Source organism: Mastigoproctus giganteus, chromosome 12, assembly GCF_048544385.1.
Source record: "Mastigoproctus giganteus isolate SK-2022 chromosome 12, ASM4854438v1, whole genome shotgun sequence".
Taxonomy (NCBI): Eukaryota; Metazoa; Arthropoda; class Arachnida; order Uropygi; family Thelyphonidae; genus Mastigoproctus; species Mastigoproctus giganteus.
This window is the reverse complement of record NC_143586.1, coordinates 88433932-88450003: the sequence shown is the minus strand read 5'-3', so window position 1 is coordinate 88450003 and position 16072 is coordinate 88433932. Positions and strand designations below refer to the sequence as shown.

The window sequence follows — 16072 nt, the reverse complement described above, 5'->3', positions numbered from 1 at the left end:
CTTAATTTCTTGGTAATGCCAACCCTTTGTTCCACTCGCCAATCTCATTGCCCTTCTCTGTACTCGTTCCAAGAGCTCTACATCTTTCCTAAAGTGAGGCCTCCAGACCTGTACACAGTACTCAAGGTGTGGCCTGGCCATTGTCTTATACAAGGGGACAATCACCCCTTTATCCCTCCTAGCAAAATTCCTGTATCATTCACAAGACACTATGAGCTACTCTTGTAGCCTTTTTGCACTGCTCACAAAACTTCATAGTGGACTGCACAACCCCCCCCCCCCCCAAGTCCTTTTCATTCTCCACTACCCTGAGTGTTGTACCACCCAGTTGATACATTACTCTGCGAATACTGCTACCCATATGCAGAACTTTACATTTGTCAATTTTAAACTTTAGTTGCCACCTCTCAGCCCATCTGCTCAATTTTTCCAGATCCTGTTGCAGTAGCATACCATCATTAATGTCATTAACAACCCTGCCAACCTTCATATTGTCTGCAAACTTAGACATTAATCCTGATATATCAATATCATTGATAAACACCGAAAACAACAATGGACCCAACACCAACCCTAGGGGACTCCACTAATAACATTAGTCCATGAAGAGCAGTGTCCATTGATAACCACTCTGTCTTTTCTCACTCAACCATCCTTTAATCCATTGAAGCAACTTGCCCTTAATGCCATACTGCTCCAAATTGTACTGTAGTCTTCCATGTGTCACAGTATCAAAAGCTTTCCTAAAATCCAAATATATGATATCAAAATTATTCTTTGCATCCAATTCCTTTGTGACCACATCACAGTATCCAATCAAATTTGACAGACAAGACTTCCCCTCAACAAACCCATGCTGTGTCTGAACTGCAGTCTTGTCTAGATGATCCTGCATTGCTTCTTTTACCAGTGACTCCATTATTTTCCCTGGAACAGAAGTCAAACTAACAGGTCTGTAATTACCAGTATCACACTTTGATTCCCCCCCTTTGTGAATTGGGGGACACATTTGCACATCTCCAGTCCATGGGGACCTTCCCCTGAGTCCAAGAACGCTTTCATAATTATGGCTAAGGGTTTGCTTACTTCCTTTGCTGCTTCCTTTAATATAACTGGATTGATCCCATCCACTCCAGGTGCCTTCCTTATGTTTAACTTCAACGATTTCTCCTCCACTTTGCCAGTTATTTTGTAATAACTTTGCAGTTATTACAAAATCACTTATCTCCCTGTTAGAGTTTGATAAACTTCTGGCATACCCCTCATTGAATAACTTCTCATATGTGAATATAGATGCAAAATACTCATTCAGTTTATCAGCTATTTGAGCAGGATCATCAATAGTCGAACCATCTATGTTAAGTGGACCAATCTGATTCATCCCTTTCCTTCTAGAGTTTACATAAGCAAAGAACTCTTTGCTGTTTTTCTTTGCGTCCTTTGGCAACAATTTCTCATAATCTACCTTTGCCTGCTTAACTTTCTTTGTGACTTGATTACAGACTAGTTTATATCTGTCATAAGCTTCTGTGTTGCCTGATAATTTATATGCATCCCATGCATTTTTCTTCTCTGCCACGAACCTCATTTAATTATCTGACATCCATTTAGGCTTAAACTTTGAACAGTACAGTATTTCTTGGTTGGTATGAAAAGCCTAGTACACAAACCAAGATTAAGTCCCTGAAGGCTTCCCATTTAGAATTTACCGTTAGTAACATCATTAGTTGATCCCACTGTATAGAATTTAAAATCTCTCTGAGACTGCTGTAGTCACGTTACGAAAGCAAAAACCCTTCCCTTTACCCCTAATGGTTATTACATCTTTAAGTAAATACCACATCAGTACACTGTGATCACTGCCACCTAGTGGTTCCTTTATCTGCAGATCCTTAATGCATGAAGAACCACTGCTGAGAATCAGATCAAAGTATTACTCCCTCTGGTTGCCTCTCAAACATGTTGCTGTAGAAAACGGCATCTAATAAATCCACAAAACTTTTGCTAGTGACCAACCCACAAAATTCCAGTCAACATCTGGAAAATTAATATCCCCCATTATAACCCCAGGGGCTCACATCTGGTGAGAATGGGCTTGGCACTCCCAGGGTCCTGAGCTGGATATCATTATTCTTCTCTTTCTTGGTGATTCCCTTCTACTTTTGTCTTTCTCTCTTGTTCAGGGTAACTCGGGAATTTTTTTTTGGCTGATGCAGCATAAGACTCAGGCTTCCTTGTACCATACAGCTAATAATAATAATAATAAATAATAATAAGACATTCTGATTTACTGGCCCACTCTATTTTTCTGCAAAATTTCTCATTATACTCATCAGATTCATTAGGTCTGTAACACACACCTATTCTCATTTTCCCTTTCCCAGTGCTTATGTCACACCACACTGATTCAATATTGCATTGGCCACCAATGTCAATTGGATGCACTTCCTTAGATTTTATGTGTTTCTTAACTAACAGCATAATCCCTCCTCCCTTCCTGCCTCTCCTTTCTGTACACATTGTTCTCCCCAAATTCCAATTCTGCACTGCTTATATCCGTGTGGCACCATGTCTCTGATCCAACAATATCTGCTTTTGATGTCTTGACCAGCACTTCAAATTCATCAAATTTATTTATTATACTCCTAGCATTGGTGTACATGCAAGTATATATATATACCTATTCTTACTCTTAGTTACCCTAACACAAACGATGTATTTATCTGTTCCCTGATGACTCCCAGCAGCCCTTAAAATTCCCAGTAGCTCAATTTGCAGGCTTCTGCTCATTCGAATAGAAGCAGTGCAAGAATCACTATCACCTCTGCTTATTGCTACCATTAATCTATTAGTTTGTGAATCCCCCCCCCCCCAAGCTAGCAGTTTTCCGACCTACCTAACACTGCCTTGATAGCATTCGACATACCTAACACTGCCTCGACTTATATTTTATGTGGCATTTCTATTTTATTGGGGCGCCTCCGTAGCCAGGTGGGAAGGAGCAGCAGTGCGTAGCACACGCTTCTTGATTAGACCGGGGGTTCGAGCCCGTCACCACCAAATACGGAGCATGCGGAAAGGTCAGGGAATGACCACCGCACTGGAGCAATATGGCCTTAGTTGCTAATGCTCCTAAAAACCAAATAACAACAACAACTATTTTATTGGCAATCACAAGTTAAATATTTTACAGAAAAATAATGTATTTTTTTAAAAAATTATTAAGGTTGTTTTTATAAATTTTTTTAAGTTTGAAGACTTATATCTTTTGGAAAATGATATAACAGTGTTGAAATTAATAAAAAAAATGATTCATATTTCGATTTAATGTTCATATAAATATTTGATTTGCAGATTTAGTTAGTGACAATCTGGAAAATATAAAAAATACGTTTAAAAAATTAAGAACAGCTGCTGGAAAAATTGGACTCCAAATTAACCAAGAAAAAACTGAATATTTAAAAGTCACAAGAAGTGATAACAACCAAGACATAAATTTTATAATTGATAATTTGAACTTTAAAAATGTAACCTCATTCAAATACCTAGGTTCAACGATAAATAGCGAAAATAATATCAGCATAGAAGTTATGGCTAGAATCCAGGCAGGAAATAGAGCATATTTTTCAATTCAGCATCATCTGTTGTCTAAAATTTTATCAAATAAATAAATTTTTTCTGTTTACACTCCGGCACGACAACCAAGTCAGTAGAGTTTACAATAAATCGTCAATACAAATATTTATCGTATTTAGCAGTCACGGGCTTGAACCCCGGTCCACTCAAGGAACGCATGCTATGCACTCTCGCTCCTGACCACTGGGCTACGTCAGGCCTAGACTTATATAAAACCTGCATTAGAGCCATAGTGCTATATGGAGCAGAAACCTGGAACACAGCTATCCACAATAACAATAACAATAACGATTTGAAAACAAAATACTTAGAAAGATTTGGACCCATCAAAGACAATCAAACGGAAGAATGGAGGAGACATAAAAAAGAACTCTACTGAAATTATAAATTACCACTGATTGTTTACGAAATGAAGGCGATGTGACTTAGATGGTTAGGGCATATTGAAAGAATGGAAGATTCCAGTGCAACCAATATATATAGCATACCAATATATATCAACAGGTAAAAGACCAAGAGGACGATGGAAGGGCACTGTGCAGCAGGACCTAGGGGAGCTTGGAATAACAGACTGAACCTATCAAGTGGATAGAAAGGAATGAGGGAAGATTGTGTTTGCAGCCAAGAACCTTGGAGGTTCACCGAGCTGAAGAAGAAGTTCATATAAATACAATTAGCTGAATATTGCCTTATGATATTAATTAGATCAATGTTTCTCAAGAAAATATTGAAATTTTTGATAAATACATTAAAATGAATATGGAAATGTAATGCATACTTTATTTAAGAAAGCTAACTTGAGTAAAGTTAAGAGTCTGAGATATCAACGCAAACTCCACGAAAAGGTTGAAAATAAGTTATAATCATATGCTAAGAATTAATTTTCAATAAAAAGTTAGCAGTTGACATAAAGGTAAGCTACATCAGCAGACTATGCAGTCAAATAAATAAAGATATAAATTAGGTAGTATTTATCTAATATAGAAGACAACCAAAATATATTCTGTGTACTTGCTTTTTTATGCTTTTTCTGCTGAAGTAAATAGAATTTACATGCATTTGTGTTCATTTAAAAAGAATTTTGTTTATATATATAGATAAGGCAGCATATTTTGACAGTGATCCTGATGTGAGAACTTGCTGATCTCTGTGATCATCAATGAGGATGCAAAGCAAAAACCTGTCTGAAACACATGTTCCCAAATATTGTGTTAAAATGATTGACATATGCCATAAGAAACATTTTCACCAGAAACTTTAATCATAGTTAAATGTCGGTCACTCCTGATCAGGTCACAAACAATTGAATCATTGCTCTTTGAAGAGCAGCTAAAGTGAGAATCATCTTTGATGGACAAGAGGTTATTTTTAAACTTTGTGAACCACTGAAAAGTCTTTCAACATCATGTAGCATCTTCTCTAAAAGCTGTTTTTTAACATTTTTTGTGTCTGTTGCACTTTCCTTAATTTAAAAACAAATTTGCTGCAAATTCTAATCAGTTAGATAAGTCACCAAAGAATTGCAACTCTTGCTATGACCCACCAAGCCCAAATAATGGATAAATTCCTATGGTGGAATTGTCATGGATTCCGGTGATATATAGACAACATCAAGACCCTCATGAATAAGCACGAGCCAGTCTGAATTTGCTTGCAGGAGACATATTTAAAAATTAAAGAAAACCCATTAATTCATAATACTACTATCCTGTGTAAGGACAGAACTATGGATGGACCTGCCCTTGGAGGGGTTGCAATCCCTGTGGGCAATCAGACCCCATTACAACCTGTGCAGCTTTCCATTAACTTAGAAGCTGTGGCAATTCACCTTACGGTTGGGTTTTCATTAACAGTCTGTTTCATTTACTTGCCACCTGAGGCCAACATCTTCCAGACAGACTTTGATGATCTAGAGAGATTTCAGAGAGACCTAGATAGACTTCAGGAATGGTCAGAAAAATGGCACCTATGCTTTAATCCAACAAAGCCTAAGGTATTACATCTGGGAAACAGTAATCCCAAAATAACTTATTCACTTGGTGGAGTTCAACTAAACCCAGTACTGGAGGAAAGGGACTTGGGTGTTACGATACGGTTAGACATGAAATTCTCTGAGCATTGTAAACAGGTTGCAAGGAAGGCCCATGGTGTCCTATCAATGATCTATCGAACTTTTGCAAGTAGAGATAGGAACGTGATAATCCCATTATATAAGGCTTTTGTTAGACCACACTTGGAATACTGTGTTCAAGTATGGAGACTGCACCTAAAGAAAGACATCGAGCTTCTTGAAAGGGTGCAAAGACGGGTAACTCGCCTGGTGAGATCGGCAAAAGGGCATCCTTATGAAGAAAGACTTCGAATATGTGGGTTGCAGAGTTTGGAAACAAGACACCTTAGAGGAGATTGGATTGAGGTGTTTAAGGCTCTGAGAGGCATCAGTAAAATGAATGAGGATGAAATTTTCAAGGTTATAAATGATGCTAGAACTAGGGGACATAAATTCAAGTTATGGGGGAAATGTTTAGATTGGACTGCAGGAAGTTTTATTTTAACCAGCGAGTTATAAATTACTGGAATAAGTTGCCTACATGGGTGGTAGAAGCTGACAGTTTGGGGAAATTCAGAGATCATCTGGATAGTACCTTTGGGTGAGGGAAGCGCATAGGATGATAGATTTAATTTCCTTTTCTTTTATTAATTATTATTATTTATTTTTTTTATTATCATTGTTTTATTTGGATTTTTTTTTTTTTTTTTTGGCTGGTGCAGCATAAGCCATAGGCTTTCTTGCACCATGCGGCCATTACTAATACTAATCTCATAGTGCAGCTGCCATCTCCTGTCCTACTCCTTGGGGATTTCAATAGATATAACACCTTATGGGAGTAGTGCCGACATTAGTGGAAGGGGGATATGTCATAGAGCATGACAATAACCCTTCCCTTCTAAATATGGGAACTAACACCTTCTTCCACATGCTACCAGTATGTTTTCTGCCATTGACCTTTCTATCTGCTCCCCTTCTCTTCTCCCTTGTCTCACTTGTGAAGCAGAGGAGAACCCATATGGAAGTGATCGCTTCCCTGTTATAACCTGCCTTTTAGGTTACTGTGGCGGAAGATTGATCAGACTGACTGCAATTCTTTTCAATATCTGGCAGAGTTTGACATCACTACAGTCAGGAGCCTATCAATGATGCAGTTACATACATCACAGAAAATATCATCCAAGCAGCTGCAAATGTCATTGTGAAAATATCTACCCAGTTTCCACCTTTTCCAAAAACATGGTGGAACTCACAATGCACAGCAACAAAAAAGGCTCAAAACAAAGCTTGGGAGATATTCTGATGATATCCTACCAGGGCCATTTTAATAGCTTTTAAATGTCCACTAGTCAAAGCACGCTAACTCTGATGGCTACATTCGCCATCAGAGTCAAAAGGAATCATGGATCTGTTTTACATCACCCAGTCTACCAGCACTAAGATGGTCTGGGATAAATCTGGAAAATAAAGGGAAAATATATATCCCTTCATTCATTGATCTTAGAATATAATGGATGCACTATTGCAGAGCCAACTGCAGTAGCCAATGCTCTTAGGGAAACATTTTCTAACATCTCTCTGTGATATCTTCCTCTTCCCTAGAGTTCCTGGTCCTGAAACACAAAAGTGTAAAACAGGCACTAAATTTTGCACCAAAGGGCCTTTGTCCCTACAACGGGCCATTCACTATGCAGGAACTAAAAAGAGTTCTCACCCTTTCTAAGGCAAGCGGTGTTGGATAGATGGCATCCATTATGAAATGATTAAGCACCTTTCACCAAAATCTATGGATTACCTGCTTCTTCTATATAGCAGAATATTTATTGAAGTGCAGTTTCTGGATGCCTGGCACATGGTAACTGTTCTTGCAATTGCGAAGCTAGGAAAGGATCCTAAAATTCCTACTAATTATTATCCTATTGCTTTGACTAGCTGTCTGTGCAAAATCCTGGAGAGAATGGTTAATTTTTGTTTACTATGGTATTTAGAATGAAACATCCTTCTCTCCAGCATCCAGTGTGGCTTCTGAAGGAACTAGTCCTCTCTGGACCATCTTATTAGACTGAAAAGATCCATCTGAGATGCTTTCCTAAAATGTGAACATCTTGTGTCTGTATCCTTTGATATGGAGAAAGCATATGACACAACTTGGAGATTTGGCATCTGAAAATATTTGCATAGTCTTGGTCTTAGAGGAGATCTCCCCATTTTTATTAAAAATTTTTTAGCCAATTGGTCTTTCTAAGTTTGTGTAGGATCTTCACTCTCTCATCCCTTTTTTTAAGAGAAGTTCCATAAGGATCGGTATTAAGTGTCACGCTTTAGCCATTAAAGTAAATTCCATCACAAAAGAACTTCCTCCAACTGTAAACAATGCCTTCTATGTTGATGACTTTAGCATATTTTCTCAGTCATGCAACATGAGGGTTATTGAAAGATAACTGCAACAAGCCATTGATTGCCTTAATTCCTGGGCACTTGGTAATGGATTCAGGTTATTGCTGCAGAAGACCATTTGTGTACACTTTTGTTTTAAGCATAATCTTCATCTTGAATCCGAATTAAGGCTTGGGCTAAATGCTATTTCAGTAGCGTCAGACACAAATTTCTTGAGACTTGAATTTGAAAAAAAGTTGACTGTTCTGCAACATATCCATCAACTCCATACAAAGTGCACAGGAGAACTAAATATTCTTTGTTCTCTCTCATCTATGTGTTGGGGTGCAGACCGATATATCTTACTTTGCATCTATCATGCACTTATATGATCCAAACTAGATGGGTCCCAGGTATACACTTCAACCAGAGACAATATACTTCGATGGATCATCATCATCAAGCTATCTGTGTCAATACTGGAGCATTTCAAACATCTCCTGTACAGAACCTATACATGGAAACAAATGAATCACCACTATCACTTTGACGTAAACAGTTGTCTCTAAAGTACACTTTAAAACTTAAATCCCTACCTGAACATCCTATGTAATCAGTTTTTGATCCACATTGGGAAAATTTGTATAGTGCTCACCAGATTGCCAATCATCATTTCAGTATTCGTGTTCACAGAGTTTAATATCAGGGTAGACAAGGTTGCCCAAACACCAAAGGAAATTCTCCCACCCTGGCATGCCCATATTCCATCATGTGACTTTTTCCTTAAGAACTGGGTAAAGTCTGATATTCCATCATCTGTCTACCTGCAGCTCTATTCAGCACACCGAGCTGAACACTTTGACTTCCTTCCAGTTTACACAGACAGCTCAAAGTCACAATCATGCCTAGTATCTGCTGCTGCCTTTCCAGACACCACTATATCTTAGCAGATTCTCCCTGAATGTAGCATATTTTCACAGCTGCAAGCTATAGAGTTAGTCTTGGATCACTATTGATCACTTGGATTGGTAAATTCCAGTACCAACGGTTCATTTTATATTTTGATTCTTTGAGTGAGTGTCTTACAGGCTTTATCATCCATGGGATATAATCCCAGCAGAAGACTCTCTCTCTCTCTCTCTCTCTCTCTCTCTCTCTCTCTCCATGAATGTGAATACAATATTTTGCTTCTGTTGGATTCCCAGCCACACTGGGATTAGGGGAAATGACTAGGCTGACACTACAGCCAAGTCAGCAATTCCCACTAATAATTGTTGCTTGTCAGTCCCCCATACAGACTACAGGCAAATAAATTACATAAGATAAAGCCTGTAATTGAACTGTGGCAGTCTAGTCTGCACAGGAATCATTGCGAGGAAGTTGTTCTTGGCCAACTCCAAATAGGACAGAATCATCTTACACATTCCTTCCTGCTGAAGGCAGATGATCCTCCTATATGCGAGTCTTGTGACACTGTGTTAGGTATAAATAATGCTTTAATTGACTATACCAAATTTATCCGGGCACAAAACATGTTTTACTGCTTTTACCCATCTGACTGAGCCTTATACACTCAATCAGATTTTATCAATGACCACATGTCAGATGTTTTTAAATTTTTACAAACTATTAATTTATACGAAATATATATTTCATATAAATTAACGAATAATTTCGGATAAATTTTTACAAACTAATAATAATATATATATATATAGTGTTGAGCATTTATTTTTAGTCACTGTGTTGTATTGCATTTTATGTATTTACCTTTATTGACGTAACCTTTCTGGAAGGTTACGATATCTTTTATTCATTTGTATTTTTATGGTGTGGCATGCGCATCATAGCCTTAGTTGCTTTTGTGCCAGTAAAATCCAAATCCAATCCAATCATGAGCAGGGATTTCAAGATACAAAATCAGTCCACAAACTTTTTGATTACACCTTGTAGTTAGTATAAATAACCTGTTACTGACCACTGATGTAAAAAAGTATAGTGACAATTATTATGATTTTGATAACTGTTAGGAGACAAAAATGTTTATAAATGGGCACTGCTCTTTTTGGACTAATGAGTGGGATACCATCGGGGTTGATGCTGGGCCTCTTACTGTTTTTAATATTTATTAATGACATTGATATATGAATTTCAAGTGTGATGTCTAAGTTTGCAGGGTGATCAATGATAATAATCAAATATGCTACTGCAAGATATAGATAAACTAATCAGATGGGCTGAAAAATTGCAATTGAAGTTTAACATTTGACAAGGTACTGCATTTGGGTAGCAGTAATCCTGAATTAATATATCACTTAACTCAAGTTAGTTCATAAGATTAAAATCCTAGGGATAATTTTATGTTCTTTAGCTTACCCCATAAGCTAAAGCAGCTTATGGGGGTACCACCAATGATATACAGGAGCTTTGACAGCAGAAACCAAAGAGGTGATTATTCCATTATATAAGGCAATGGTTAGGCCACATATTGAATACTACATATAGGTTTGGCAACGTTATTTTAGAAAGGATGTAATTCTGTTGGAAAAGGGTGTAGAGAAGAACAACAAGAATAGTTGTTGCCCTTCCCTTGGATATTCTTACCCAGAAAAATTGGGATTCCATAAATTGCAATCTCTGGAAATCTGTGTGGTGACTTAATTGAAGTGTACGTGGCTTTAAAGGGTTAACCAAACTAAATTCGGATGGCATCTTTACTCTTTCTCAGATGACACACACACAGCAACATAAATTTCTCTCCAGGTGAAATATGCATTCACTCAGAGAGCAAATGATTACTGGAATAAACTTGCACCTAATGTTGTGGAAGCAAGTTAAAAAATTATTTTTCTTTTTTTTCTTGAATGGTGATATATATTCTTTGCTTCCTTGCATCATATTGCCAATACTAATAATGTGAGAGATCTAAGAATTTTAAAGTGAAGAAACAGAAGGGAGTGTTAATGAGAAGAATGAGAGCACAGACCAAATGGATGCAGAACAGTAATTGACAGTTTCCTAGCTAAATGTGATCTTCAAAGAGCCTCAATTACAATCTGAATATATTAACTACAATTAAGTTAAGGGATGCTTCTTATTTAAGTTGCATCTTTCTTCTTTGAAGGTTTTAAGGTTTTTTATTATTATTTTTTAAAATTCTTTCTGGGTAGTATGTACAGCAGCTAGAAGACAACTACTTTTGGCAGATGTACAAGCATGGTCAGTCTCATGAGCAGGGACATATTCAGGGTTGGGCAGAGGAGGCATAGGCCCCCTTTAACCAAAAATTTGAAATTAAAGAAACAGAATGCAGGAGGCATTCTCAAAAAAAAATCCTCAAAATCCTGGTCGCCATGTCCCCCTTACGATGTTACCTGGACCTGGTTGCCATGCCCTCCTTACGATGATACCTGGATATGCCACTGCTCATGAGCCTACATTTTTGGTCTTATTGGCCACTGCAACATGCAGTAGCCTCTTGTTGACCACTGATGTAAACAAGGATAACAAGAGTTATTATGATAATGGTCTCATATCACCTAATCAAACAGCAATAAAAAAGAACCAGTTACAAACAATAAATGATCTATTAAACATTCCTAAAATGATGTATAAAATCTGTTAGTTGGTTTAACAACATCCAACATTTCAATAATGTTTCAGTGGTACAAGAGGAGGAACTCTAAAATTATCAGAATCTGCTTCATATGTAACAGTTTTGTTACCTTGTTAGAGAAAGAAATAGTGTTCAGTACTTGTCATCTGCTACACTTGAAAGGTTTAAATAACAGATACCAGATGCAGAAGTTTACAGATATTATCAACATTTGGTCATCCTAGTGCCAGATGCAGTTTTTTTTGTTTAACATAGTCTAATTAGTTTCCATTCTTCTTTGTTACATAGAATAGGATGATGGTCAATATGAGAACAAAATAAAAAGTTTTATTTTGTTCTCATATTGACCATCATCCTTTTATGTTAGCATGCCTCTATTACTCACTTATATTAATGAATAATCATTTAGGTTGACCTAAGCATATTTAAAATTTTTCAGCTGTTAATTAGAAGAATACATACATTTCACCAATGTATTTTATGAATATTGCCAAATATAATATTCTTGAAGTGAATTGTTTGTTCACTATTGAAGATAGAGACAGGCTCATTTGTTTCCATCTGATCATTATTAAGTATTCTAGGAGTCAGTTGTCATCTTTTTTTCAAATATGTCAGTCCTCTGTAAACACTTGACTTTGGAAAGTCTGTTTTATATGTAGCTGCAGCATAACCTTTTTTTTTCTTTTTCCCATATTCTTGATTAAGTTTAAAAGATGCTTAGTGTAAGTTCATATTTCTTGGAAAGCTAGACAGGTTTTTAGTTATAATTTTTGCTATGCAGCTGATGCTTAAAACATTTGAAACCACTTTCTATTATTTAGTGGAGAGCCAGCTAATGTTACATAATAAAGATGCTAGATATAGTTCACCCCTTTCATTTTACTTCTAAAACAATTTAGAAGGGAAATGAATTCATTGCTCATTCCAATGAATATGTGCATGAGTAATATTTTTCATACTTGTCATACAAATTAAAAAAAAAAAATTAAATATTTTGAAAACAGTTGTTTTGCCAAGTAAATGGTATTTCAAGAAGCATCAAAGACTATTATATAATGTAGCATTTAATTAGTCAGTCTCAGACCGTTTGAAAGTTTTTTTCCCTAGAAACTGAGGTCTCTATCTGCAAATTGACAAACTGATCCAAAAAACGTAACATTATAAATTTTAAATGGCATATACATGTTACAAAGTTGCCACATCTAATTTTTCATTCATTTAAATTCCTTTGGTAGCATGGCTGTCCTGGATTATAAAAAAATAAACAATTTTAATCAGTTCTTTCACTGTCCTGTTCAGTAATAAAGACTGCAAAGTGATAATTATGAATTATTAATGAGAATAACAATAATATAACCAAGAATTTTATTTGTAGTTTGTGCAGTGTGCGTGTGTGGAGGGAAAGGCAGGATTTATTATGAAACTATGACTAATTATGGAACTATGTGAAATTTTAATTTAGGAATATCTTTCTAATACATATGTTATTTATTTTTTAAGAAGGAGGTGGGTCCTTAAACTGTAATGGACCAATTGAGAATATCAAGATGACTGATGACAGTGTATGTCAAATTTAAAAGCAGGTCCAATACACTAATGTTCAGTTGTGAGTTGCCAAAGGTTAAAATTTGAGTTAATATTTGAGATAATGATAATGCAATGTAATTGAAAAATACAGTCACAATACAGTCACTTCATAAAGAAAAAACCAAACACTAAATGCATATTTATAATATGTAATTGGATTACACATTATAAATATGCATTAAGAAAATCAAAATAATTATAAGATGATTTATATTAGTGAATCAACATAAAATTTACAGAGTATGTGTCAGTTTTCCCCAGGGGCTCACATCTGGTGAGTATGGGCTTGGCACACCCAGGGGTCCCGAGTTGGATATCATCATTCTTCTCTTTCTTGGTGATTCCCTTCTACTTTCAAGAATGAAAGTAGAAGGGGGAAAACTCTCTCTCTCTCGGGGGGGTAACTCTTTTTTTTTTTTTTTTTGGCTGGTGCAGCATAAGCCTCAGGCTTTCTTGCACCATATGGCTAATAATAATTTTATTGCAATATTCACATTAATATAAAAATATTGATCAAGAATAAGTTTTCATTAAAAGGTGAATAATGAAACTTAATTTCTTACTGACCTTTTAAGTAAAAGTGCATGAATTTTAACAAAAGTGGCAAGTCTTTTATGTTAGCATGCCAAAATGAAATATTACTGAAAATGGGAGTGAACATTATTTGTTTATCACAGTAACAAATATACAAAAAAAAAATGTATTTATTATAAAGCACTGCAGCTTTAAAACAACACAAAAAAGATTACACTCCCAGGTATAACACTAAATGTTTTTTTTAAATATTAATTGATAATGTATTATGGTATTTAAGGCATGGTGCATGAATACATGAGAATATATTAATTCTTAAAGGGTAAGCAAACACAAGGTCATGTAAATTATGCTTAAGCTTAAGGAAATTTGAAGGTTACACCAAGACAAATTCTTCAAACTAAATTAATTCAAGCATACAGTCAATATTTTGGATTCAATATTTTCAACACTGCATTTGAAATGTAGTCTTGAAAATGCATTAAAACATTGCTTAGAACAGGCATTTTCAATGCCACTTTAACCACTGAACTAAATGAAGCTATTGTGCAGGAGTGCCGGACTTTTAGGGTACCATTCTCCTTTTTTCTTTTTTTTCAAGTATTTTCATTTATGAACAATAAAATGTGTTTCCTTTTAAAATAAATATTTAATATTACTCACTAAAAATATGATTTGTAACTATAAGAGGACATATGTTTTTTTTGCACAGGGCATCCAAATTTTTAAGATGGCTGTAGGCATTCTAATTTCATCTTAACATCCTGACTTTAGCTGTTATGTCTTCAAACAGTCCAAAGAGGTTCCAAAAACATATTGCACTTGAATTTAGTCTGAAGAATTTGTCTTGTGTAATCTTTAAATTCCATTAAACTAATTAGTTAAGTGAGTATGTGTTCATATCCACATTAAGCATTTGAGTCTAATGCAGTGTTTTAAATAATTTGCTTTTTCTATAAATGTTTTGCATGGATTACATATTCATATACATAAAACAGCACATTTACATATCATCACTTTTATGGAAGTAATTTTAATCCCACTATGTTTTTAAGACTCTTTTGCACCCTAAAACTATTGTTTACCCAGCTTTATCTTACAATACAATACCTTTCAGAAAAGTTTTCTCCTTGGTTTTTCTCTGTTAAACATTTAAGAAATTATCTGAATATCGAGAAAATGCACTTTGTGCAAATACTACCAGATTAATTATGGCACTGAACGTGCTTCTTGATGAAGTAGAAGCAGCTGTCTATACAGCAAAGTATATTGCTATCAACTTTTATGAAATGTTATTAATTTTGTTGGAAATGAACTGGTGCCATAAAAATTAGTGGTAATGTCTGTTTTCAATGTTAAACAGTGTTGTCGGTTAAATAAAAATATTATACTGTGTTACAATACATTTGTTATTCTGTCAGAGTATAATATGAAATTTAATTGTTTTCCTCCTCTTTCCTTTTAGGAAGTAAAATAATGGCTGCTCCAGTGCTTGGAACTCTAGCTCTTTGTGCTGGAGCTGTTGCTGTAGGGATTGGGATATTTGCATTACCAGTGTATGGAGGTGTCAAGTTATATGAACTGAAGAACAGAAGAAAAAATGAGCACAGGATCATTTACTGTCATGATCCATAGCTGAATCTTATTTTAAATTATGTCAAAATTAATATTCACAAAGTAACCCAATCCTGTGAAATATATAGATATTGATGTGATGTTAGAAATTTTGTCTTCAATAAAAGTCAATACAATGTTTATTAATCAGCTGATACATTAAAATAAGATGCTATTTATTGTATAGGTGTAGTTCATGATTGATACAGTAAGATGATTTTTTTAATCTGCTCTGTATTCATTATAACAAGGTTATTTTTATTAATTGTGCCCAGTGGCAAGGGATCAAATTCATAAGATAAAGTTGGAGATTCTTAATCAGTGGTTCAGCAAATTTCTTAATTTAGCAAGTAAGCATACAGAATATACATAGTGAACATGCATTCTCTCTCTTTGTCTGTTATTATTCTGTAAGTTATGCATATTTGCTTCACATTGAATATAATACTTGGCTCAGATGAACAAGTACTTAATAATTTGATTAGCTGCCCTTGAAAAAATATGGTATATTGAAATAAAAATACCGGCTAAAGTAAAGAAAGTCAACATGAAAACCACGGCAAACTTACCGGACAAACTGTTTGCCACTACCACAGTTTCTCCCTGCATTCTTGGTAAACAGTGTGTGTTATCAGTAGTGGTAGTAGAAGTTGAGA

The 16072-nt window shown here is 35.5% G+C and overlaps 1 protein-coding gene across 1 annotated transcript in view; it reads left to right on the top strand.

Annotated features, from left to right (window-relative positions):
• The window catches only part of LOC150077255 (E3 ubiquitin-protein ligase RNF217-like), a 213542-nt gene extending 198105 nt beyond the window's left edge, over window positions 1–15437 (top strand). The window contains exon 4 of the mRNA XM_090385831.1: window positions 15268–15437. Within this exon, the coding sequence (XP_090241957.1) occupies window positions 15268–15437 (170 nt within the window). The remainder of the gene's footprint in view (window positions 1–15267) is intronic.
• Window positions 15438–16072: the final 635 nt, after the last annotated feature.